General features: G+C 36.4%; 1 protein-coding gene and 1 long non-coding RNA gene across 9 annotated transcripts in view; both read left to right on the forward strand.

The window, feature by feature from the left end:
• Window positions 1-22,845, forward strand: part of LOC128234746 (atrial natriuretic peptide receptor 1-like) — a 125,411-nt gene extending 102,566 nt beyond the window's left edge. For 7 of the 8 annotated variants that reach the window (XM_052949214.1, XM_052949213.1, XM_052949209.1 and 4 more), the window contains 19 exons: window positions 822-922; window positions 2,977-3,112; window positions 5,218-5,326; window positions 5,781-5,905; window positions 8,231-8,312; window positions 8,881-8,983; window positions 9,893-9,931; window positions 12,763-12,966; window positions 15,422-15,598; window positions 16,232-16,397; window positions 17,055-17,204; window positions 17,623-17,797; window positions 18,299-18,439; window positions 19,120-19,243; window positions 19,565-19,633; window positions 20,506-20,680; window positions 21,243-21,341; window positions 22,136-22,227; window positions 22,664-22,845. In XM_052949214.1, coding sequence (XP_052805174.1) covers window positions 822-922; window positions 2,977-3,112; window positions 5,218-5,326; window positions 5,781-5,905; window positions 8,231-8,312; window positions 8,881-8,983; window positions 9,893-9,931; window positions 12,763-12,966; window positions 15,422-15,598; window positions 16,232-16,397; window positions 17,055-17,204; window positions 17,623-17,797; window positions 18,299-18,439; window positions 19,120-19,243; window positions 19,565-19,633; window positions 20,506-20,680; window positions 21,243-21,341; window positions 22,136-22,227; window positions 22,664-22,771 — 2,375 coding nt within the window. In that variant the 3' untranslated portion in view covers window positions 22,772-22,845. The remainder of the gene's footprint in view (window positions 1-821; window positions 923-2,976; window positions 3,113-5,217; window positions 5,327-5,780; window positions 5,906-8,230; window positions 8,313-8,880; window positions 8,984-9,892; window positions 9,932-12,762; window positions 12,967-15,421; window positions 15,599-16,231; window positions 16,398-17,054; window positions 17,205-17,622; window positions 17,798-18,298; window positions 18,440-19,119; window positions 19,244-19,564; window positions 19,634-20,505; window positions 20,681-21,242; window positions 21,342-22,135; window positions 22,228-22,663) is intronic. The other variant, XM_052949212.1, reaches the window with a different exon arrangement.
• Window positions 22,846-25,359: 2,514 nt separating this feature from the next.
• LOC128234039 (uncharacterized) lies at window positions 25,360-26,318 on the forward strand. Its single transcript, XR_008260849.1, has 3 exons — window positions 25,360-25,459; window positions 25,824-25,946; window positions 26,186-26,318. It is a non-coding gene; the product is annotated as an uncharacterized LOC128234039 (long non-coding RNA).
• Window positions 26,319-27,291: the final 973 nt, after the last annotated feature.

Below are 27,291 nucleotides of genomic sequence, written 5' to 3' on the forward strand. Positions count from 1 at the left end.
AAACTTATTCACTAGGAAAAGTCACCTTTGTCCCTAAATACTCTTAGACACATTATTTTGTCTGTATAATTGCGTTGACAAGATATTTTTAGCTACCGTGCCAGACAGACACTGCATTCAGGAAAGAACATTGCATGTGTATGGCTAATAGATATGTACTTCAAATACAATCTACGTGTCCTTTGAACATTTATATCAAAATAAAGTAATAATAACGTGAAGGTTTCTCGTGATGGTCAGCCGTTGGCCACGATTATTTTACGTTTTCTTTGCCTCTGTTACCATCAAAATAGGTTAGAGCTCACTGACATAGAACAGCTTTATATGAGTTCGAACATGTGTGTAATGTGTGTAAAACACATTGTAAATGTATAGCTAAGAAATCGTCTCAAATGAGTGTTTTTTCGAAGGGCTGGCATTTTAGTGAAATAGAGGTGAAAATTTCATTCAGATTGATAATTAAAATGAAAGTTGGTTATTGCCTTTATCATGCTAGTATCAAATAAAAAACCCTCTTACAACGTATAAAACTCACATGTTAAGAATACACGTGTATTTTTTTATTTAATGAGACATGCCCGTTACCAAACGGACTCAAATCCCTGTTATATTCATGTTTGTGTATACATGTTTTAGGTATGCTTGATGTGGCCATACATGTTATATTCATATGTTCGTGATTACATATTTTAGGTATGCTTGATTTGACCATACAGTTGTATATTATATATTCATATGTTCGTAATCACATGTTTTAGGTATGATTGATGTGACCCTACAGTTGGATATTATATTCATAATTTCGTGATTACATGTTTTAGGTATGCTTGATGTGACCATACAGTTGGATGAGGAGTACGATGGTTACAAAACCTTTGTCCAGGAACTAAATCTGCGCACGAGCGAAATACACGGCGTGGAGGTGAGCATGCTCATGTCCTTTAAAATAGCTTTTTGTGCCTGATTTACCTTGTCGGGTGTGACTTCAGTAAATGTTACAACCCCAATTTGACTATAGAACACACTTTCAGGGTGAAACGGCATTTATATAACCGCTCAACTCAGACAAACGGTAAAACGACTCGTTCAGTAAAATGATTGCGATTTCTTCAGTAAACTTCGAATGATTTGTTTAGGCTGTTAGCGATTCATTCATTGTGATAGTGAACAGTTTAAAATCCGTATTACAGTAATGACATGTTACGATATTTTTCTTAGCAACTCATTACCGTGTTACTCTGAAGGAATGGATGGTTAGTTTTTTCCATCATGGCGAATAAAGAAATGTATACGTATTGTCCGCTGCATGAACTATGTCTTCTAATGGCAATCTCTATGATATTAACTTAATGAATTATTAATAATTCTTTCTTTACGCGTCATTATAGTCGCCACTATCGTTGTTAGAACTATGCATTAACATTAGCGAAACTGATTTAACCAAATGAGTGAATCGGTAATCCAATCACTCACATTTGCAAAAAAAGAGAGTTTTGTTCTGAATTTCATTTTTTTGGATTAATATAAACGTAATATTTCCTTTTGTTTTTTATCGATCCCGATTGCAATAAGCAAGCCATAGTAAGGGTTCATTATATGTTCGTGTGTGCGTGTGTGCGTGCGTGCGTGCGTGCGTGTGTGCATACCTGCTTACTCGCGACCGTCAGGACTAAATCTGTCCGGGCTGTATCTTGACCATGCATAAAAGGATTTTCAAAACCTTGTCACGAAAGTTCATCATGATAAGGTGACGTGTCGTGCTACAGACCAAGGTCTGTACGTCAAAGGTCAAGGTTAGAGGTTAAAGGTCAAAATGATCCTTGTGCTGGTTGTATCTTGAGCATGCATTATATGATTTATAAAAACAAACACACTTGCAATGAAGGTTCGCAATGGCGAGATATCATGTCGCGCACAAGGCCCAGGTATATACGTCAAAGATCAAGGTCAAGTTTAGGTGTCAAAGTTTGATATGATACTTGTCCGGGCTGTACTTGACCAAACATTATAGGATTTTCAAAACAATTACAACGAAGGTGCACCACGATGAAGTTGCGTCACGCGCACCAAACCAAGGTCTTTATCTCAAAAGAAAAGGTCAAGGTTAATGTTCAAAGGTTGATATGATCCTTGTCCGGGCTGTATCTTTACTATGCATTATAGGATTTCAACAAAACTGGCCACGAAAGTTCACTTTGATAAGAGTGCGTATTGCGCACAAGACCCAGGTATATACTTTAACGGTCAAGCTAACGTTTAGGGACCATAGGTTGAAATGATCCTTGCAGGCTGTATCTTGAGCATGCATTACAGGATTAACTATAGGAAGTTCACCATACTGCGACGTAGTATCGCAATTTCAACTCCATGCTATTCTGTATTTGAAATGCATGGAAAAGATTGTGTCTGTGCCAAGGGTTCTCTGAATGAACTCAGCATGTCGCCATCTGGCGTCCAGTATTTAGTAGAATATAATTTATCTAGTTCTTAAAGTATTAAAAGTCACGGATTAACTTTACAAATAACTATTTGATTCCATCTGAAACAAATAAAAATACCAGCAATATGTTGGCGTTTTTTACACTGTGGAACTTTGGGCCACTTAGCTTTTTATTGAAAAAAAAACAACAACAAATCAATCAAAGCTAATATCTATGTAATATAATATTTGTCTGTACACAAATCATATGTTCTGTATTGATCATAAAAGTCAAATATGTTAAACATAATGATACTTTAAAATTAAATGATTGTTTTTTTTGCATGAACCTAATTTGTGCCCCTTTATAAGTATTCATGGCATTTAATATACATCACAACATGGTAATATCACAGTTCTGACTTAAGCAACAGAAAAACCTATGATGTCATAATGTTTGTTTAAACGTCATATTTACAAAAAGACCCATTTCTGCTTGTCGCGGTTGACACACACATACATACAAGATCTCCCTGCATACCCGCTCTTGTTTTCAGATAGGGATTCACATGGGTATGCTATATGACGCCGTGTACCTGTACGCCCTGGGGCTGGACAAGACCCTCGAGCTCGGGCTGGACGAGAGAAACGGTTCCCAGATCATCGATCAGCTTCTCTTACATTCATTCCAAGGTACGTTTTCTACAAGGACGATACAAGCCGGCATGGGTGTGTCATGTATAACCTTACATTCTCAGTAGGTAAGCGGTGAATATGAGTTCTGTCAGAAGTACCGCAATAAATGTCAATGGAGTTAGTTGGCAAGTTTAACGGAATTGACATTTTTGTCGCAGTTCTGTTTTATTAAGTTCGACATAAAATGTCCCATTTTAAACAGGAAAACAAAACGCCTGGTTCATAACTGATAGAGGAATGTGGTGGTTAAGTCCGTTAACAGAGGCACGTAGTGAATGAAAATGTCTGCTTTTAAAGTGGCATGTAGTGTAGAAAAAACGTTTAACAGAGGTCTGCAGTGAATAAGAATGTTTAAAATTAAGACAGCTGTGAATAAATCTGTTGTGAAGAGGTCTGCTTTGTATAACTTGTTTTTTAGGGCAGATAACAACATGAACTTGATCTATGACATTATAAAAACACATTTGCCTGCTCTACAAGCGAATTCACTCACATTCCTGATCATCGAAAAACATGGCCTCGAGATGTATAATTATGTATCACATTCTACGGTCGTTTTAAGTGCAATTTCAAATATTGCGTTATATAACAGAAAATGTATTCTAAAATTATTTTGGTGTACCCTTCATAAATGTATAAACTCTTTGTAGTATGTTTCATGAGATAGAATGTTCCTTAGTGCGTTTTCAGTAAGTATTATGTTCTTTATATACTTAATAAAACCAGTAACCCAGATGTGATTTCAAAATACTCGACGATTTAATTTAGTATTCTTTAAAACAATTTTGATTTCCATGACTGGTTGAACTTATTTCATATGTGTAGCATATTCAAAGAAGTGGTCATGTGTGATTTATTTCAACTCGCAAACGAAAAGTATTTGACCATATAATAAAAAGTATTTGATCGTACATTGAGTAGAATTTAATCGTTCATTGAATAGTATTTGATTCTATATTGAATAGTATTTAAACGTAAATTAAATAATATTCGATCCTTCTTTGAATAGTACTTTGATTCTTCAATGAATAATATTTTATCCTAAATTGCAGAGTATTTGATCCTTAGTGGCATTAAATATAATTGATCATGGAATAATATTTGATCCTACAATGAATAGTATTCGATCCTACAATGAATATTATTTGATCCTACAATGAATAGTATTCGATCCTACAATGAATAGTATTCGATCCTACAATGAATAGTTTACGATCCTACAATGAATAGTATTCGATCCTACAATGAATAGTATTCGATCCTACAATGAATAGTATTCGATCCTACAATGAATAGTATTTGATCCTACAATGAATAGTATTCGATCCTACAATGAATAGTATTCGATCCTACAATGAATAGTATTCGATCCTACAATGAATAGTATTTGATCCTACAATGAATAGTATTCGATCCTACAATGAATAGTATTTGATCCTACAATGAATAGTATTTGATCCTACAATGAATAGTATTCGATCTACAATGAATAGTTTACGATCCTACAATGAATAGTTTACGATCCTACAATGAATAGTTTACGATCCTACAATGAATAGTATTCGATCCTACAATGAATAGTATTCGATCCTACAATGAATAGTATTTGATCCTACAATGAATAGTTTACGATCCTACAATGAATAGTATTCGATCCTACAATGAATAGTATTTGATCCTACAATGAATATTATTTGATCCTACAATGAATAGTATTCGATCCTACAATGAATAGTATTCGATCCTACAATGAATAGTATTCGATCCTACAATGAATATTATTTGATCCTACAATGAATAGTATTCGATCCTACAATGAATAGTATTTGATCCTACAATGAATAGTTTACGATCCTACAGTGAATAGTATTCGATTCTACAATGAATAATAGTCGATCCTACAATGAATAATATTTGAACCTACAATGAATAGTATTTGATCCTCCAATGAATAGTTTACGATCCTACAATGAATAGTATTCGGTCCTGCAATGAATAGTATTTGATCCTACAATGAATAGTATTTGAACCTACAGTGAATAGGATTTGATCCTACAATGAATATTATTCGCCAATACATTGACTAGATTTTGATCCTACAGGCATCACGGGTGAGGTAAGAATAAATGTCAACGGGACCCGGAATGCCAACTTCACCATGCATAACGTTTTCATGGGAACATACAGGCCAGTTGCCCATGGCAACACGAGGTCAGTACCTTTTGTAACAATTATTTATTCTCAAAATGCAACATGAAAACGTTCCAACATTTTTAAATGCGACCATGGTGATTTCAGGTCAGTCACTATAATGTTTTTCTTAAACCAGGTATAATGCGGATAATACAAAAATGTGTCCAATATAAGCTTGATACAATTCACATAAATAACGCGTTTCTGTAAATGGGATTTGTTTCTTTAATGAGTTACCGATTGCAATCTCCTGGAAAGGGAAAGTCATTTAAATATTTGGTACATCAAAGCAACATCGCGGGCAAACATAGCATTGATTATCCATTACAAATATTTTGTTGTTTTGAGTCAGTTGTGTTTATGCAAACATCGTTCGTTTGCATAATATAATATAGTTTTTTTACTTAATTTAAAATGTACTACCGTGCGTTTAATCTGTTGAATTCAGTTTTTGTTGCACTTAACATTTTAGCCGCGGGGGCCTATACTTTGATGAGGACGCTATGATCTACTGGCATGGGGGGTCCACCACCCCGCCCCTTGGTCGACCCGTATGTGGCTGGAATGGGGAACTTTGTTACGAAGAAGAAGATAAATGTATGTAACCTTAGGGATTGTATAGGATTATGTACCTTTAGTTGATGAAATAGTTGACCGGTCCAAAACGAGGGCATTACTGTTTGATCAAAAGTTTACTGATGGGACTACCGGTCATATACGAGGGCATTACTGTTTGATCAAAAGTTTACTGATGGGACTACCGGTCATATACGAGGGCATTACTGTTTGATCAAAAGTTTACTGATGGGACTACCGGTCATATACGAGGGCATTGTTGTTTGATCAAAAGTTTACTGATGGGACTACCGGTCATATACGAGGGCATTGCTGTTTGATCAAAAGTTTACTGATGGGACTACCGGTCATATACGAGGGCATTACTGTTTGATCAAAAGTTTACTGATGGGACTACCGGTCATATACGAGGGCATTACTGTTTGATCAAAAGTTTACTGATGGGACTACCGGTCATATACGAGGGCATTACTGTTTGATCAAAAGTTTACTGATGGGTCTACCGGTCATATACGAGGGCATTACTGTTTGATCCAAAGTTTACTGATGGGACTACCGGTCATATACGAGGGCATCACTGTTTGATCAAAAGTTTACTGATGGGACTACCGGTCATATAAGAGGGCATTACTGTTTGATCAAAAGTTTACTGATGGAACTACCGGTCATATACGAGGGCATTACTGTTTGATCAAAAGTTTACTGATGGGACTACCGGTCATATACGAGGGCATTACTGTTTGATCAAAAGTTTACTGATGGGACTACCGGTCATATACGAGGGCATTACTGTTTGATCAAAAGTTTACTGATGGGACTACCGGTCATATACGAGGGCATTACTGTTTGATCAAAAGTTTACTGATGGGACTACCGGTCATATACGAGGGAATTACTGTTTGATCAAAAGTTTACTGATGGGACTACCGGTCATATACGAGGGCATTACTGTTTGGTCAAAAGTTTACTGATGGGACTACCGGTCATATACGAGGGCATTACTGTTTGATCAAAAGTTTACTGATGGGACTACCGGTCATATACGAGGGCATTACTGTTTGATCAAAAGTTTACTGATGGGACTACCGGTCATATACGAGGGCATTACTGTTTGATCAAAAGTTAACTGATGGGACTACCGGTCATATACGAGGGCACTACTGTTTGATCAAAAGTTTACTGATGGGACTACCGGTCATATACGAGGGCATCACTGTTTGATCAAAAGTTTACTGATGGGACTACCGGTCATATACGAGGGCATCACTGTTTGATCAAAAGTTTACTGATGGGACTACCGGTCATATAAGAGGGCATTACTGTTTGATCAAAAGTTTACTGATGGAACTACCGGTCATATACGAGGGCATTACTGTTTGATCAAAAGTTTACTGATGGGACTACCGGTCATATACGAGGGCATTACTGTTTGATCAAAAGTTTACTGATGGGACTACCGGTCATATACGAGGGCATTACAGTTTGATCAAAAGTTTACTGATAGGACTACCGTTCATATACGAGGGCATGACTGTTTAGTAATAGTTGACAGGTGGGACTACCGGTCATATAGGTGGGCATTACAGTTTAATAAACAGTTGACATGTGGGACTACCGGTCAAGTACGTGGGCATTACTGGCTGACCATTGGTTTCGGTCAAGTACGTGGGCATTACTGGCTGACCATTGGTTTCGGTCAAGTACGTGGGCATTACTGGCTGACCATTGGTTTCGGTCAAGTACGTGGGCATTAATGGCTGACCATTGGTTTCGGTCAAGTACGTGGGCATTACTGGCTGACCATTGGTTTCGGTCAAGTACGTGGGCATTACTGGCTGACCATTGGTTTCGGTCAAGTACGTGGGCATTACTGGCTGACCATTGGTTTCGGTCAAGTACGTGGGCATTACTGGCTGACCATTGGTTTCGGTCAAGTACGTGGGCATTAATGGCTGACCATTGGTTTCGGTCAAGTACGTGGGCATTACTGGCTGATGTTTAAGCGAATCTTTTTTTACTGATTTACTAATGGTTGCATTACATTACGGCTTACGGTACCCAAAGTGTTTTACTTTTAAGCCGTGCAGTTTTACAGTTTCTGCGCAATGTAGACGAACGTTATTCTTATTAACAAGTTCCTTAACCAATATGTAAGGTTACATAAATGTTTACAATGGTTTATACATCGAATAATCGGGGGATATCGAGCCGATATACAAAATCTTATATTGGTACACTAAGGTTCATTGTCGGTAACTTAACTTTAAATGTAAACCTCTGTTTTGTTAAAAAGTAATGATATCTGGTAAATTTATGGACATTCAAATACTACTGTTTCCTTTCCAGATACAGTCGTGCTTACAGCAATGTCTGTGGCAGTGCTTATCATCCTGACAATGGCGTCTGTGTTTGGAGCGTACCTGTACAGGTAAAACGGAACGGTTCATATTTTATTGAAGATGATTTCTATTCTATACTCGTTGGCCACAGATCTATGTAATCCAAATCGAAATGAAAATATGTTATAGTCCTGTTTTCGATTAGCTATCGTTAGCACACTATTATTATTTGTGTCCATGTTGCATTTAAACGCGGGGAACCAAATCCCCAAAAAAGCCGTAAACACCCTTCCAGACTTGACTTTTTCTGTAATATCTGTTTCAAAACAAGGATCAACAATTTGATTAAAGATCAGCTTCGACAGACGCATTATATATTGTTCCAGGTGTCCTTGGAAATGCTGGCATCGCTGTTTATATGTGTTAGAATAGTTAATAAGACAAGTTGATGGTGCACTATAGAAGATGTTTTCTCAAACTTTACGAGGGAGAAGTGATATGAATATTGAAACCTTATCTACAAGCAATTAATTATGATAAAAAGTACGATTCATTGCGTAGATCTTTATTTTTACCAATTAACTGGGAGTTATTTGAATGGAGATACTAGTGAACACATTCAATGAATGAATATTCACGCCCTGTTTGCCTTTGCAGAAGGCGGAAGCACAACGAACAGATGGAGAGTATGGCGTGGAAGGTGGCCTTCGATGACCTTGACTTCAAGGTCAAGAACAAGGGAAGCGCCTATGGAAGCGTGGTACGGACATTCAACTTATTTTAACCTTAATTGTTTTTACGAATGTCCTTGGCTCTTATGTCCCCGTAAATGCGTGAAATTGAAAACATTCCAAACCATGACCACGCTTTTGGAAGCAATATAATAGCCAAACGAAACATACGTCGTGGGAAGGCGCTGTAAAGCACCAGTCACTTGTAACCACGCCCCCACTCCCCCCCCCCCCTAGGTCCGGGGGTATACCGGGGTTAGCCAGGGAAATGGGCCGTGCTTTTACCTTCAAGGTGGCCCCTCAGTCCCGGGTGAATGCGGTGGTTTTGTCTTCGCGCCAAACATAGGGAATGGGCCTAACCTATGCTCACTGGGGCGCGGGGGCATTTGGCGGAGATCTGACCAGCAGTTCGTCTCCGCAGGGCGGGGATTTTGGCTTGGGTGGACCAAAAGTCAAAGTCCCCGCTATTCCCCGGTTCCGGGGGGGAGGGGCTTGGTTACAATTGACTGGTGCATAAGGTTATACCAAGGATGGGCCATCGCATCGTGTTTATCAAGGCTGTCATAACAAGGGACATCTAAACACACATATATCATTTTAGGTGCTACAGTGCGTTTGTATAATTCATATTGGGTCGTGTTTAAAGCAATCATTCAATTTGTTTGTGTGTATTTAATAAGTGTGTTGTACTTGTTCAATACTTTGAAAGTGGAAAAAGTTTAAAACGGAATCTTAATAAGGTCCTTGACAACATGGGCCCACTATGTCTTTCATATGTTCTTTCATTTCATGTTTAAGTAATAGTTAGATGAGATGAAGTAAATTTTAATGAATAAGAATGGGCGGAGAGAGCGTAGGGTCATCTTACTGATTTAGAATACACAATCATTCCCTGACACACTGTCAACGCAAAATTTGACGCAGGAGTTGTGTTTCAGATGAGGGGCAGAAAGCGGACCGTTAAAAAGACGCGAAAGGTGAAATCCATATAATGATTAAGTCTAGTACTTAATTTATCTGCAATTTCATTGGCTTAAAATGTATGCTGTACTTTAAACATCTTTATTCTCTCTGAGTCTTACTAATTTCTTAAATAACCGGTCGCCTTGAACTTGAACGATATATCATTTAGTATTCTCATGAGAGAGTGCGGTATGTAGTGTATTTATTTCAGCCACGAAATATAACTATAAGTATCGAACACCAAATATATTGTCATTTAAACGTGGTTATGAATTCAAACCCGGAATGTTATATCGTTTTGAAGTCATTTCATTGTGTGAGCAAAGGTACGCCTCCAACATAAATGACACAACGCCATTCATCCAGAACTGGTCACGCGCGTGACCCGATATGTTTTCCAAATTGAGCCACTAAATTATAACGTACAAAAAATGGCGTCTATATTTCGATTTTGATGATTAATTGAAACATTTACCATTTATTGATCAACGCTAACTGGTTGTCGACGTAATATTTACGTTACGGGCTTAGTAGGTGGCTTAATATGGGCATCCTCGGCACCCCAGCGTATCATGATATACATCCTCGGCACCCCAGCGTATCATAACCTATATGATAAAGGTTTTGATACGCTAGGGTGCCGAGGATGTAATATGGGCGAAGGAAATCTTATTTGGGTTCGAACTTCGCCTCACCATTTTCCCCGTATATCCCATATCATGTCACCTTCTAACCCGCTAACTTAAAAAATATACCTAATCTTCATTGGTATTTCATTGTTAGATTAATTGGGTTTAAACAACCGTGTCGCCTTTTCCTTGCCCTACATCCTTTAAAGCTGCACTCTTACCTATTTACCGTTTTGACAACGTTTTTTTTTATTTTTTTGTCTTGGAATGAGCAAATTTTTGCGTAAATATATGCACACCAGTAACGAGCCAATTTATGCAAAAATGCATGGAGACCAGTCATATAAGACTGCTGACAAAATATTAGATCGCAGTTTTTTCATATTTAAGTTCAAAAATTGATGTTTAATGCATTTTTTTAAACCATTAAATTTATAATATGAAATCTGCGATCTATTTTTTTGTCAGCAGTCTTAATTGACTGGTTTCCATGCAATTTCGCATAAATTGGCTCGTTCCAAGACAAAAATAAAAAGGTGTCAAAACGGCTAATCTGTGAGAGTGCAGCTTTAAGCCAGAAAATTCCCTTTATGAGATTTTGTGTTTAGTTCGAAACCATAAGACATTATTGCCCATGCGTACACAAGCAGTAAAACATATATGTGATATTTCATAGTCAATGGTCATCCAAATGTCAAGTAAAATACGTACGAGTTTAACAATTTACTTAAAGATGCAATACAATTCATCAATTAAATCGTGACGAGAGTAAAACTATTGTATAACTATTGTTCTTAATAATTATGATATTGATTCTTTAATGTATACTTTAAAAAATGCATCTCTAGTTTTCTATGCACGAAAAGAGTTTGATATGTTAAAACTTCTACACAATTCATCACATTTTGTCGTACATTTTACATCGTATCTATGAATTTTATTTCAAGTTTACATTAAGAAACGAAATACTCGTTCTTCGAGCTCTTTACTCAAATGACTTTTCTTTTCTTTTTGTATATGGAATAGCTACTTGCTTATGCCTGTTGCGAGTAACTAAATGACTAATGTCTTTTTCGCTTACATAAATGCTTACTTACAGCAATTCTCTGCGACCATTATCTTTCTGGCCAGTCACTTTGTCAGGATGCGCACATTAAAGCTGACATTGTGAATTATTGAGCGCTGATATATGCGGCGAGTGCTTAAAAACAAAGTTAAAGCAAGTAATAATTTTTTAGTCTTTGCACATTTATGGTTTGTTTTCCTTAGATATGCCTGTTCCTCAAATATCAATAAGAAGTTAGATATATATATAAAGTTGTGTTCATTATTATTATATATATAAGTTATGTGTTCATTTTTCCTTTTTGAACTTTAATCGGCATAACCCATGCGCATCCCGGCTAACCAATTATTTGGTTAGTAAAGCAAACATGAAGTTTAACTGTTGGCGTGACCGCTAAATAACACACTGGAATAACGCGCTTAGCTCACTTAATACCTTGTTAATGGAAAATGACGGTTGATTTTGTCAGAGGTTTTCCAAATAATTACATTTGGCGATCCCCTTGGCGAAAACAGTCCTGAGCGTTAACACTAAATACATGTTCATGCAAATGTGTTGTGTTAATGCACCAGTCAATTGTAACCACGGCCCCCAGGTCCGGGGGTATACCGGGGATAGCCGGGTAAATGGGCCGTATTGTTACCTTCCCGGTGGCCACGCAGTGCCGGGTGAATGTGGTGGTTTTATCTTGGTGCCAAATATAGCGGAGAACAGGCCTTACCTAGGGTCCCTGGGTACGGGGGCATTTAGAGGGGATTTTGCCATCAGTTCGTCCCCGGAGTTCGGAGAATATACCCGAGCTAGGCTGGACCGAATGTCAAAGTCCCCGCTATTCCCCGGACCTGGTTGGGGGAGGGGAAAGAGGTCGTGGTTACAATTGACTGATGCATAACGTTTTATTTATGTACTCGATAATAAGATGAGTTTTACTGTCGTAAAATATCTTTAAATACAACGCTTGAACATCCATTTCTTCCGTAAGAAGTTAATATTAATAATATGTTCAACATAATCACCTGCGCCAGGATTTATCTACATTGTACACGGCAATAACTTCCCGCATCAGTAATATTTACATTACTTGCAAGGAGAAATCATTGCCATGGTAATGTTAATAATGTAATATATATTTTTATTCCACCATTTACAGGGAACATTTATGTCGAAACGATCTCGGTCACATGACACGCTAAACATGGGAAAGACAACACGCGTCAATAGCATGGACTCGGCTATCTCCTCCGGGCAGGTGTTCACGAAGGTAGCCTCGTATGACGGAAAACTGGTGGCCGTGAAACACATCAACAAGCCGTACGTGGCCGTAACGGCGGCGTTGAAACGGGAAATGAATGAGGTACGGGCCTTAAGATTGGCGAAAAGGTTTGTCCTCCATAAGGATCATATACATATGTATATATGGTAAAAGACCGAAGGCGGGGCTCCGTAAGCGACGTAGACTGCGCTATGTTTCATTTAAAATGGTTAAGAAATAGTGAAGTTATCTTTGTTCAAAGTCTTCATTCCAAGCAAAATGTTGCCCTCCGTCGTAGCATTTATGGCGCAATTTATCACGTGGTAAACTCACACTGTTATCGTAAATGAAAAATAGAATACTCGGACATTCAGAATAAATTAAGCCGATTGACCTCAATTTTGGAAAGTATGGACTTCGCAAAATAACACATTTTATTTATATTTTTTATCCTCATTAAGAAATAGTATAAAATGGCAAATATAAACATAATGCTTAGAACATACCGATCACAATAAAAAGAAGACTTTATTATATTTTCCGAACAAACCAAAGAAAATAATACGTGTTTATGACCACATATTGACGTGTGTCTTACCCCATTCAATGGATTCGAATCTCAATGCAATGGTTTAGTTACAATACATCTAAAGCAAATGTTGCATTCCAAACGAACGGATTTGTATCGGATTTCTTTAAAACATCACGTTGCGTTTATCAAGTCCTGTCTGTCTGTAGCCTCTTAAAAGTTTATGATCCAGACAATTCTAATTGGAACACAAGTCAAAGACATGCCATGACAAATTAACTCGATATGTTGATGACACAGCTTCACGAATGAAGTCTCATTACCATACGTAATTCAAGCCCTTAGATTCTAGAAAATAGCAGCTGGTGCAAAAACGATCAAGAATAAAACATTTGCCTGAGGGATATTTATTGGGAAATTAAAAGATATCAGGTAGACAAAATACAAAAACACAAGGAAATAAGGAAATATTTATGATATGATATAAAAAATGACTTATGACGCACAAATTACCAATAAAATAAAGTATGAAAGTCAAGAAATCTAACTAAAAATGTGGATTCAAAAATCGAGTTCGAAATAGAATCAAGAGGAATTCCACAAAAAAACTTTCAGAGGAACTAGAACAAATAATCAGAAACGTTATATGGATTGGTAAAAAGACACTTGTGGCAATATTAAATCTCGAGGGAGAAACCGGCCATCGAGGAGCAAATATATGAAGTATTACTGAATATGAACAAGTATTTCAGATAAAGATGGAATATAAGAGTAATCATTCAAACAATGAACTATAGGGCCAAATAGCGAACGATGCACTGCCACCAAATACATTAAAATTATAATAAATCAAGTATTGATGTAGTAAAAATATCAATCTGTTAACAAAATATCTCTTTATTTTAATCATCATTTAAGTGAACGATTTTGGTTTGAAAAGGTTGAAATTTATAAAATTCAACGATTAACAGTAAATAAAGACGTTATATTTTAATCCAAGTTTTGAAGATAATTTTCTTTGGGGATTATAATCACGTGTGATGAAAAAACATGGGTTTAAATATTACGTCTTTATTTACTGTTAATCGTTGAAGTTTACAATTGGTATAAAAATAACCTTATCAAATTCAAAGTTATCGTCTTTAAAACACTACAAAACCAATTGTGTCAAACTAAATCACCATGTAGCGAAGAGAGCGAAACGAATAGTTTTGTATATTGTGCTGACTGTTCTCGAAATAGTTTAATCATTATGTGCATTAATCACTTTTATGCATGAAATCACCATATGTTTCAAATGTTTACGTTCTACTCACACTCAAATCACTCCCCTCGGACCCCTGGTAACAAATATGTACAGGGAAATTAAAGGAACTTCTTTCAATTCATAGAGATATCAAACAGACAGAAAGAAACAAACCAACTAACAGGAATTCTAGCCTTTAAAATGTAAAGATACGATGTAATCCCAACTCTATCAAAACAAAGGCATTTTTAGAAAACTCGAAAAGCCATTTTACCTACATGTATATTATTATTTGGTTTACCATTACGCAAAATGTCAAGCGTAACTGCATGGAAGAATTTCTGTATGAGGTTCTCTACAAACCTCTATTATCTGTGTATTTAAGTGCAAACAAACAGATCGTAAGAGGTCGTTTGCCACATATTTCTTTCGCATGCAAAGTTAAACAAATCAAAGATCCTTTCTTCCTCTAAATAAATATGTACTTAGTTCTGAAAAACATGCAAAAATCTAAATGGCATTTTGAACCAGATACATAAAGCAGATAATATCACTAAAGTTTCAATTCCAATCTAACTTACCGATTATAAGGAGTGGTTATGTGAAATAGTTTGAAATAAGACCCTATACGACCATAGCTGTTGAACAAATATTCTTGTCGTTGTTTTTACATGCTTATTGCCAATGTCGTTTCAGCGTATTTTAAACTCCTCCCCCCAAAGCTAGCGTTCTTACGAAAGCTTCCTTCCTTGCGATCGCTAAAGTCCTTTAAAATGTTTCAGATCCGGCAACTGAATCACCGTAACATCAACCCGCTGGTTGGCGCATGCGTGGAGCCATTGAAGGTGTGCCTCCTGGCCGTGTACTGTCCGAAAGGCAGCCTACAGGACGTGCTTGAGAATGACAATATAAAACTCGACCAGATATTTAAGGTCGCTTTTGCTACTGACATTGCAAAGGTGAGTCAGACATCAACATAGTTTATACACAAAATCAATTGCCAGACGCTCGTCTTTATACAAGTGTGTTCTTTCAACATGTTGTAAAACGCTCGAGAACGGTTTGTTTGCTAGAGTTCGTGATATGACGACGCATTCGGAACTCCTCCACTATTTTTATCGATATTAAACAACTTCGGATGTATTTCAGCGGTTTACATACTCAAAAAGTGGTACGTTTAAGTCCGCGCCAGTAGATCGCGTAGTTATTTTATTAAGCAGTTAAACTTTATGACTTGACTCTTGGGAATCTTAATTATGTTTGCAATAATGCACTTCACTGGCAATCAATTTAAACTGAGATTAAACAAATACAACTCTAAAATACTACATTTAATTCGTGATATTATTCAAAAAGTTGCAAACTATTTCAACTTAGGTACCGGCATACACCCGAGGTTGATTTCGATAAAAATGGCCGAGGAGTTCCGAATGATGACGACGTTGAGTTAAGCCACATAATTTATGTATACTTCAAGCAATACGGTCGGCAATTGCCTTTGACTGTGCTTTCCTTGCTTGTTATCTAAAATCAATATTGTCAGATTATGAACATGGTGCTCCAACACAAATCCAACTGCCAATGCATTGTAGGGGATGAGCTACCTTCACTCGTCAGCAGTACGGAGCCACGGGCATCTCAAATCCTCCAACGTGTTTATAGACCCACACTGGACGTGCAGGATTGGAGACATCGCCATGCCCGTCTTCCGTGATGCGGAGCGGCCGCCATCTAGCGGGGAACTCAGGGAACATTATCGTAAGGGATTTAGGGAAGCAGTTACAGATTAAATAGATAGACATTTGATAATATAGCCATTTATAAATGCCAATCATTTTCCGTTCTACCAATCTTTGAAAGGGTATTATTGTTGAATCATTTGCAGCTTTCCGGTCGATTCATACATTAAAGGGGGTGTACTCCATATGATGAAATAGCGAAAAGAAAATTATCTATTTTTAGCAGTTTTTTCGTATTTTTTTCCATTTAAAAAGATTACTAGGTAGGTCTACCTAGTAGAATTCATTCCTTATGCGTGATTGGCTGGTCGATGTTATCACGTGATATCACCAAGTTAGGTATATAGCTTAAATATTCCAACCGCCTAGCGAAAGCCTTCGTAACACAGTGGATACAACACTTGATGGCAATTTTGGCGACACCGGTTCGAACTCGGTCTCCGACTCAATTTTTTGTTTACATTTTGGTATATTTTTTACAGTTATGATATCAAAAAGCAAAACCTGTCATTAAATAATTGCCCTGTGATTCTTTACAGAAATAAAAACGTTTTTTGGTGCCAATCCGGTGTACAGTCACTTTAAATGAGACTATTGATTTTGATTAAAACCGTTTCCTCGTTGTCAGCCTTGAGAATAATTTGCACTCACAATATATGACTTTGAACATTACTAGAACAGTTATGGACGGCACCGGAGCTGTTGAGGGACCCTAGCCGCCCTGCCCGGGGGTCACCGAAGGGGGACGTTTATTCGTACGGGATTATCCTCCAGGAAATCATGCTCAGGACTGGTCCGTTCGGAAACAACAACTTCGACCCAGAGGGTGGGTGATCATATACAAAAAAATTCTTATTCATTTAAAATTCAAGTGGTTTTTAAGCGGCTAGAAAACTAAACTAGCCTATTGTTTCTGATATTGAGTTATCTCAGTACTATTTGCAATAGCAAACAAGTTAAATAGTGATGTAGGTGATTAGTATCCGTGTCGGACACCTTGGATTGATTTTATCGAAGGCGTCATTCTAAATAATAACACATTACTCTTTTAGTTAAATATATCTTACATTTTGTTATGACGAACACGATTGATAAACTTATTCTTACTCTGAAAAGATGATTAAATTGAATTGATAATTGCTGTATTTAATATTTCGTGTTTTGTCGTCCGACAAATATAAACTGTTGATGTTAAGGCGTCGAAAGGATAAACTACAACACATAATAACCCTTTCATTTCACAGATATTTTGGAGCGTTTGATAGAAAAGCAAACACCACCGTTCAGACCGGAAGTGCCTCCTTTGGAGGGAATCTCAGAAATTGATGACGTCATGAGAATGTGTTGGGAGGAAGTCCCGCTCTTCCGGCCGTCATTTGATTCGGTGCTAGAATCTCTCAAGAAATTCAATAATGGAAAGTGAGTACATGTAAATAATACAATATAGTAATGTATTATATAATATGTATATTGTATTAATAATGTATTATATTATATTTTGTATTAATGTATTAGACGGATATCCATAACCGGTCAAAACTATTTAGCACTGCGAATGAATCGCAGGGTACCCGGGAAGTGTGAAAAATCACTCACCTAAACTGAAAGATTTGGTATCACGAAAATGTATATGGATAAGGAATTGATTTCATGGAGCAAGAGCATGAAAAAACAACATTGTTTTGAAATACCCAAGTCAATTTAAAAGGCTGCATATTTTACAGTCAATATTACAAAAAAATGTAATATTCATTTGTTCCTAAAACCCGCAGCAAACTGATTGAAAAAGATGTAACGGTTTTGAGAGTGAATTACAGGTTTAACAAAAAAATAAAAAAATAAGGGATTTCACCCCCCAAAAAACAGATAATTCCAGGTTTCAAGGATAACCCTATTCTTATTCTCGTCTCTCCTTTCTAGGACAACGAACCTGGTTGACCAAATGATTCACATGATGGAGCGGTACGCTGACCACCTCGAGGAGTTGGTCAACAACCGGACAGAAGAGTTAGAGATAGAACAAAAACGAACGGAGGAACTGTTGTGTAGGATGTTACCCAGGTAAGATCGTCGTAATCGTCGTCATCGTTGTCATTATCATCATCGTCATCATCATCATCATCATCATCATCATGATCATCATCATCATCATCATCATCATCATCATCATCATCATCCATCATCATCATCATCATCATCATCATCATCATCATCATCATCATCATCATCATCATTTTTAAGTAATATGATTTACTTTTGAGCGCAATGTCGGTGAAGAAAGCACGCTTTAAATTTGTAAACATCTTCTGATGTCAGACGAATGCCTTTCTCTGTCGTCCCCATCACCACCATTTTACTCCTCCCCCTCCTCCTTTTTCTCCTTCTTCTCCTCCTCATCTTCATCCCCATTAATAATAATAATAATTATTATTATTATTATTATTATTATTATTATTATTATTATTATTATTATTATTATTATTATTAGCAGCAGCAGCAGTAGCAGCATCAGCAGCAGATTATAAGCATATAGGACATCTTTGAGTAATATATATCAACATGACATCAGAAAAGCAAGCGCTTCCAATCCTTATTTTCGAAAGCCTAGTATGTGTTGTCATAATTGTGTAGGCTGTTGTTAGACGAAAAGCATAACTGGTATAGCGAGAACTCAATTGTCCGTCAAATTCTGCATCTCTCACTCTCTCATCTTGATGTCCGGCCATTTTGACTGTTTTCAGGTCCATAGCCAACGATTTAAAGGTCGGTAAAATAATCGCCCCGGAGACATACGACTGTGTGACGGTTTTCTTCTCGGACATTGTCGGTTTTACGGCGCTCTCCTCGGAAAGCACACCAATGGAGGTGAACTATGGTCGCTGATTTTATTCAGTGTTTACCTGGTAGTGTAATAGATTTGTTAACGATGCAAATACTATGTTTTTAGATAAATGGTCGATTTTTTTTGTGGCACTAATATAAAGGTTATTGGTAATTGTTTGAAATTGTTTGAAATAGTTAGAGTATATCAGGTTTTAGATTTTTTTTAAATTTGATAATTATGTTCTGTTGTTATCGCTATGATCTTACCTTACAGTTTATAGATCAACGCACTAACAGGCCTTGTCAGATTCCAAAAATGATCAAGATTTCCTTCATTAATGACATATGTATTTTATATTTCAGGTTGTCAACTTTCTCAATGATCTCTATACATGTTTTGACACAATTATCGAAGACTACGACGTATATAAGGTCAGTTGAAAAAACATTATAATCGATGAAAAAAAGACATTCAATACAGTAAAATGATACCTCAATAACCCATTGTTTTCGTTTTGAAACTATATTTAAGTATACTACCTTATCCCCCATAGTTTAAAGTTAAATAAGAAATAAGTCTTAATCAAAGACGACTTCCGTGAAGTAAAATCTCCGAATTCTCATAACGAAACGGCCAGCAGCGATGCAAAAGTAGGTGGGGAAGGTCAAAAACTAAAAAGTTTAAAAAAGTTCATGTTTTATCTAGTTTTGAGAAACGATCTTTTTTGTGAGTGAAGCATACATTCAACAATGTATTGAGAGTTCTTAATGATATATTGTCAAATAGGAAAGTTATTCAGAAAAATAATGAAAAAATGTTGATGGAATTTATTTCCGGGTTACAAAAATGCATATATCTTTTTTTAAATAGTTGCAATCTACACAAAGCCCGAACACATTGTTGATTGGGCAGATGCGATACATTTGACTCATAAACATATTCTTTTTGTATTATAACATTTCCGGGAAATAGTAAATGCTTTTTGATTGTAAATCTGATAAAATATTATTTGGAAAAAATGCTCAATTCCTACTTACAGCTTTTCATGTTGCAACGGATATATGCATCATGCTTGTTAAATATTGAACGTCAAAACTAAAAAGAAATTGATTTTATTTAAACATCAAGTGTAGACGATTCCATTTACTCCTTATTGGTCACGTGACCCGTCCGTCATTACACTACTGCAGATGATGAGCCTTTTACAGCACCTTGCATTTATGTTAATGGTAGTTAATTATGTAAACTTTATATATATAATCGTCTGTAACATGTGTATTGATGTGTGTTTAACTTCTTGAAGGTTGAGACTATAGGTGACGCGTATATGGTGGTGAGTGGCCTACCCCAACGGAACAGTGATCGGCACGCGGGGGAGATCGCAACCATGGCCCTCGATCTCTTGTCCTCTGTCACCACTTTCCGTATCCGACACCGTCCCGACAGGCAGCTTCAGATGAGGGTCGGCATTCATAGCGGTGAGCATATATATATATATATATATATATATATATATATATATATATATATATATATATATATATATATATATATATATATAATGCCATATAATTTGATTTATACATAATGTCAGTACTATTTAAGACTCAAGCATGTTGTTTTACACGGGCATATTGTTAGTAAATATGCATTATTCGAGAACTAAAAATACCAAAGGACTTAATTCACCTTTAAGACGTATATATAAGGTGATATTACATTCTAGAATTACACATTTTTTAACGTGAATTACCAAAGTACAATATTAGGAGACCAGATAGGACCAGTTTTAGATGGACCAGGTCGAAATTTCAACGTGGTAAAATGGACCCGATACCGACTAGACCTTCTATGGTACTTTACTCTCAGCTTACCTTTATTAAATCAAGAACAATCGACCAATGTAAGTTGCAACTTCTGAACATTCGCATTTCTAGGACAAAGTTCATGTATACCTGCTGTTTCAGGTTCGGTGTGCGCGGGCGTGGTCGACCTCAGTATGCCGCGGTACTGTCTGTTCATGTATACCTACTGTTTCAGGTTCGGTGTGCGCGGGCGTGGTCGGCCTCAGTATGCCGCGGTACTGTCTGTTCGGGGATACGGTCAATTACGCCTCACGGATGGAATCCAGCAGTCTCGGTATGTAGAAACTCCTTGTCGTATTTAGTTCACTAACTACACTGTGAACACAATTATTGAGAACTGTCATAGTTAGTCCATGTCTTAGACAATTCTCGTGTCGCCAAAATGGTTTTGTATATAAATCTATATAGTTTTGGACACTTTTCAAAATGTCAATGATCATTCGACTGAGTGGTAAATTTAAAGTCTACAAAGCTGATATATTCACAGCAAGCTGCTTACCGTTATCAATTTACAAATTTATTTAACGACTGTATATTAAATTTCATGTTAAGCTTGGTATGTATTGGAGGCGGATAACTGATTTCATTGCCTTTAAATGTATTGTCTGGAATGTGTTTTCTATCCGGGCTCAAGTGAGTTAGAAAAAGGGGAGGATTGGAGTGGGATAGTTCTCAAAATAAAACATTAAAATCAATGAAATCGACTATCGACCTCCATCACGCTATATCGATAGACCTTCAAGCTTAACAATATAACAGACAATACGTCATAACTAGGTTCCCCGCATGTTGGGGTGGTATTCAATGTACTGATCTAAACGGGATCTAAGAACGATGTAGCTAATCGGATTGCAATACATAAATAAAGGACCTACACAATGAATGGAGTCAATGATGTATGACCTTAAGACTGACTTTAGTTGCGTATTGAATGCAACCGCTGAATTTACGTTATAACGGCTCTCACCATCTTTCTTAATCAATAAGATTTTGCATAATATGTTCCAACGATTACTTATATTATACTAATTATTCGGTTTAAAGCTCACCTTTCTCTTCTAACTTCAGCGTTGCGGATTCACGTGAGCCCGGAGACCAAACACATCCTGGACAAACTGGGCGGCTACCACTTCCACTGTCGAGGACTGGTCATGATGAAAGTAAGTTCGGTGGCTTATGGATTGGCACCGGTATGCCGTACCCACTGAATCTATATTAAAACACTTCAGATTTAAATGTGTACCTTTTCCTTTTCTTTGGATAATTACTACTCCTGGAATTGAATTATTGTAAAGTGGCTTGGAAAGATTCGTCTGTCAAAAGTGTACTTTGATAAAAATGAGTGATATAATGTCCATCATTGTTACTGATTTGATCGTGATGTCTTTATTAAAGGTGTGTACGTTGCAAAATATTTACCATTTAGTGGTTATTTCAGAATGGTTTGAACAAGGATTTGTTCTGGTTTATTCCTGACTGATCAAATGAATTATATACGATTAATGAACATTCTGGGCAAGTTGACTTCATCTCTGCTATTTAACATTTTAGCATAAACTTTTAAGTTTTAATTTCCATCGGTTTTCATTTCCACAGGGTAAAGGCGAAGTGAAGACCTACTTTCTGTTGAGCAAGGAAGGTTTCAGTAAACCCCTTCCCGACCTGGCATTGGCTGCGCCCGTGGAGGAACACGAATTCAAATAACCATGACAGCACCACGGCCTCGTAATGGCCGCATAATCGACATTCGGGTCATTTGGTTATGTGACTTCAGCAAAGTCATGACTTATTCATTGAAATGGGGGGGGGGGGGGAGGGGGTGATAAAAAAAAACTGTACCGAGAAAGTGAATGGTGTATTTTGTGTTCAGAAATACAACGATGACAGAAATGTTTTGTAAATACTTCAACCGATCAATTAGGAATATTGTTCGCTGTTTTGCCAAGTTATTTTTAAAGTTACAGTCTCAAAACGAGGTGTATTGATTATGACAAGACTTTTAATAAGAAACACATTTCAAACATTATTATTCTTTAATTTTTCAATAAATTGCGGCGAAGATCTGGCATGTACGTAAAATAGTTTCTTTTTCGTCATTTCAAAAAAAAACTATATAGAAATGAGTTCGGCATTAACCATGACCATTTTCCCATGATATGTTTACGTTTATTTAATTTATGCATTCCATGTTTTTCAATTTTTCCAAGTCCTTGTACATATGTCATGTTTATCTATTTATCTATTAAATGATAGAATGTGATATGTGTTCTTTTTAAGTCATAGAAGGGCGCCGACTATATTTGATATTACTTTAGAAATATTCCAACTTGGGGACTAGTTCATAAATTGCAGAACAATGCTTTCAATAGTTTCCACGTCGCATGATAAAATATGAAGTTTAGTTTGTTTTATAAAACTTAACACTTTAATTGATAATGAAACCTTAAATAATAACAGCCCTGCTTATCATTTTGAAAATTTTGATTTCAAATACCAACTCAATCATAACAACTCGCCCTTCTCCGAGAAAGATACAGGCCGAGGTGTTCCGATTGATATCAAATAGATGAAGGTTACACGGTACTATTAAAATATCCTTTATGTTTGTAAACCTCCTACGCAGTAATCTCCCTTGGTGACAGCAAAAATGCCGAGTTTTGAAGAAATAATCTTGAGCTTAATTGTTTGTTGTGTCATTCCAGATAATTCCCCTTTGCTGTATAGTGTTTTTATCCCCGTTCTTTACACTCATAATGAGTGAAATGTGTTACAAAAACATATACAAAATATAAAGCAAGGATATAACATAACATGCCGGTACAAATAAAAGGTGAATTTCATGCTATTGAAATCTATGTATTAGATACCATTGACTCTATTTCATCCGGAGAAACGTATGTATATTTTAAAAATACGCCTCCGACACTAGGGAACATTCGTTGTAAAAACAAGAGAAACGAAAATTATACCCAATATGGCAGTGGTAGCAAAAAGGTTTATTTTATATCTATTAAAAAATCGAATATTTGAATACCGATTTTGACATTCGAATACAAAACGTTCGATCGAATATTCGAATATTCGTTTGCATCCCTAATATTTTGGTTATCATTTAGTTTTAACCGGAGGATTAGCTTGGGGATAAAAACAAAATATCTTTAATTCCGGGCTCAAACTATTGTAACAATATTATTAACCATAATGTACACCCCACATAAAACAAAATATTATCATTGAAATAATAACTATTTTTTGGTTATCTGCATTCACATTTTCCTTCTAATTTCATTGCGCCGACTTGACGCTATGCATCAACTTTTTTCTTGTTTTCTTTTGTTCCAGCCTTTAGAGACAAAATATGCTGCGTCAGTGTGTAACATTTAAAGATGCATTCTTACTCCCAGACAAGATTTACCACAATTAATAATATTGTTTTAATATTCCAAAAAGGATGAATAAATGTCGATAACAATGGTTCTTATGAAGGATTCAGAGTTGAATGCAAAAAAGAAATTAACATAAAACACGGTATTTCTGCTTTATGAGACTATGGTAGACCACAGCAAATCTTTTAGCTTCTAGCATTCACCAATCATTTAATATTTTTGCGCTTTCTGCTATTAAATACAGGGTTACAATAATTTTATAAGTAATAAATAATTTCCATAAATGAATTATTTAGTAAGTAGTTAAAGGTTTATCAGTAAATATTGATGTTTGTTATACATGTGTATGTATTGATGTTGAATAAGAGTGTCACTTTAACGAAAGGCATTTTCACAGCTGTAGTTTCAAATGGCGTGGTCTAGTTGTACAAACATGTTAAAACAGTAAAGTAAATCTGTATATTAAGGCTTGTTAATAAAAGATAACATTTGGTTCGGGTTACCCGACCCTACCTACGAAATATGCGCCAACCCTACCGTTTTATAGTCATTTGCTAAAATAAAATGTTTAGTGTATGTTTTAATATCTAGTTTGAAACTTTTAACACTGTATTCAGAATATTACTGTTACACCATTCTCCAATGATGACAATAGCGTTCTTATATAGAGCCTTATAAAAAATATTTAAAATGCCTACCTTCCTTCCCTGTTTATGAAAAAATCTAACCGTAACCAAACCATTTTCTTTTTGGCCTAAGTATTAATTTATCTCGTTCAAAGCTCGTTCCATGCTTTAATTTAGGCCAAAACGGGTCACTTGTAAACACTGGGTTTGTTCATGGCAATGGCTGTTTCTCTTATCTACCGTGTCTTAATGTAAGTTCAAAAACTACCATCATACATCTTATACAAGACAAGTTGGATATACATTTAAAATAAGCGAATCAAATATGCTCAGGGATAGAAACAGGTGTTTGGCAGTATGGTGTATTTTAACCGTCATAGGTATTTCATTTGTATTCAGCTTATTTATGTCGTATGGTAATAACACATGGTTGATATGTTAATATGTAAACGCGCATGCAAGATTTTATATATCAAAATTTGATTAGAGTTCATCATTTGCCAAGCGCCAAGGTGACATGTCTTCCATTTCTTTGTAAGTCTACGTGAGTGAATGGGTGCATTTTGTAAGATGCGGCATCATACTGGTCAGCTCACATCTCTTTGAACGATAAACTAAAGGTATGCTGCTTCGCAATTCATTTCTTGACTTTGTAATACATGTACATGAGCTTTAACGTATAATCTATAGAAATACGTGCTGTTCGTGTAGAATCACAACCATGTAACATCAGAAATGTGTTAGGCTGTGTCCTGACGGAGCAATGCTTTGAGAGGAGCGACTGTGGCCACACCCAGTGTGGTAGTGGGTACCGGGTCCAATGTATAACGTACAACTGCCTTGGGCATGGGCTTTGTGTCTGCAACCGTACGACATCCTGACTTATTTATGCACCTACCGAAAATATTTGTTTTAATTTTGTGTCATGTAAGAAAGTAATTTGAACTAAATCAATATTGGAAAGACGATAAATTAGGGAACCTGTATTTATGCTCTAAATATTTTTTTCAACCGATGCACAAGGTTCCTTTATCCTCGAAATCAATCTATATACGGTCCATCAATCAGGGCGTTATTGATCCTTTGAATTACACTTGTTGTTCCAGCGGGTGCAGGAGCGTGCCAGAGCACCCACGACTGCATAGGTCACTGCCAACATCCGGATGCCCACGACGCCTGCGTGGGCGGCGCATGTATCTGTCAGTCTTGAACCTTGTTTACGATGTTGTAACATTAAATAGCTGAATGAAAACTTTGACTTAGTTTACTCGAGGTTCAAATTAGTATACCACCGGCACCATGATCTGGTCGGAACTATATCGCTAGCATAAGCATATACGCAAATAATCTATACCACTCAACCGAAACTTTAACGTTATGTTAATGTTAAGATATGTTACGTTCTGGAAGTCATACCTTGGGACTATTTAAATGTAATGTTCCCTTATATTTTCATTAAGTGAAATAAGTTTCATTTTAACAAACATTCAATAAAACGTATGCAAATAATAAATGACTTGTAAGATACAATCTGAGCAAATTGTTTTCCATTTTTGAACGAATCCATCTCATTTTACTGAACGAGTCATTCTACGTTATGTCGCAGTTAAGCCGGTGTGGTGCTGGACAAAATAACATTTTTCGTGCTGCCGTTTTATTTGTAACTTAGTACACAGAGAGACAGTACGCAACACATGTACGAACTTATTTTGGTAAATCAAAAATCAAAATCAGCTCTGTAAACCAGGCACGTAGCTGCCTATACGCGAGTACGCGGATGAATCCACATCATTCTGACAAAATATAAAACAATTTAAGTAAGAGTATTCGTACTTGAGTATACCTGCTGTTGCAGACATACCGACATTGACATTTCAATTTAATTATACCGTTCAATGGCAAAAAGGACAGAAAATTAGACTTCTGTTAGACTATCTGAATGTTATGAACATAAACGGGGCTTATTTGCTTGCTTTTTTTAGAGGAAAAAAAATGCTGAGTTAAACCCCCTGAACGCCAGGGTGCACCAAATTGGGCTAGCTACGCCCCTGTTAACCCAACTGTGAATTAAAATGCATTCATTGCCTTGAAACTTAATTCACATGAAATATTACTAGGATAATAATTGTTGTGTTTATCATAAACAATGTTCGAAGTACAAGTATTTCATTTGTGAATATAAATCAAAGCGCTTAAAGAGTTCAACGGCTGT

This window comes from Mya arenaria, chromosome 5, assembly GCF_026914265.1.
Source record: "Mya arenaria isolate MELC-2E11 chromosome 5, ASM2691426v1".
Taxonomy (NCBI): Eukaryota; Metazoa; Mollusca; class Bivalvia; order Myida; family Myidae; genus Mya; species Mya arenaria.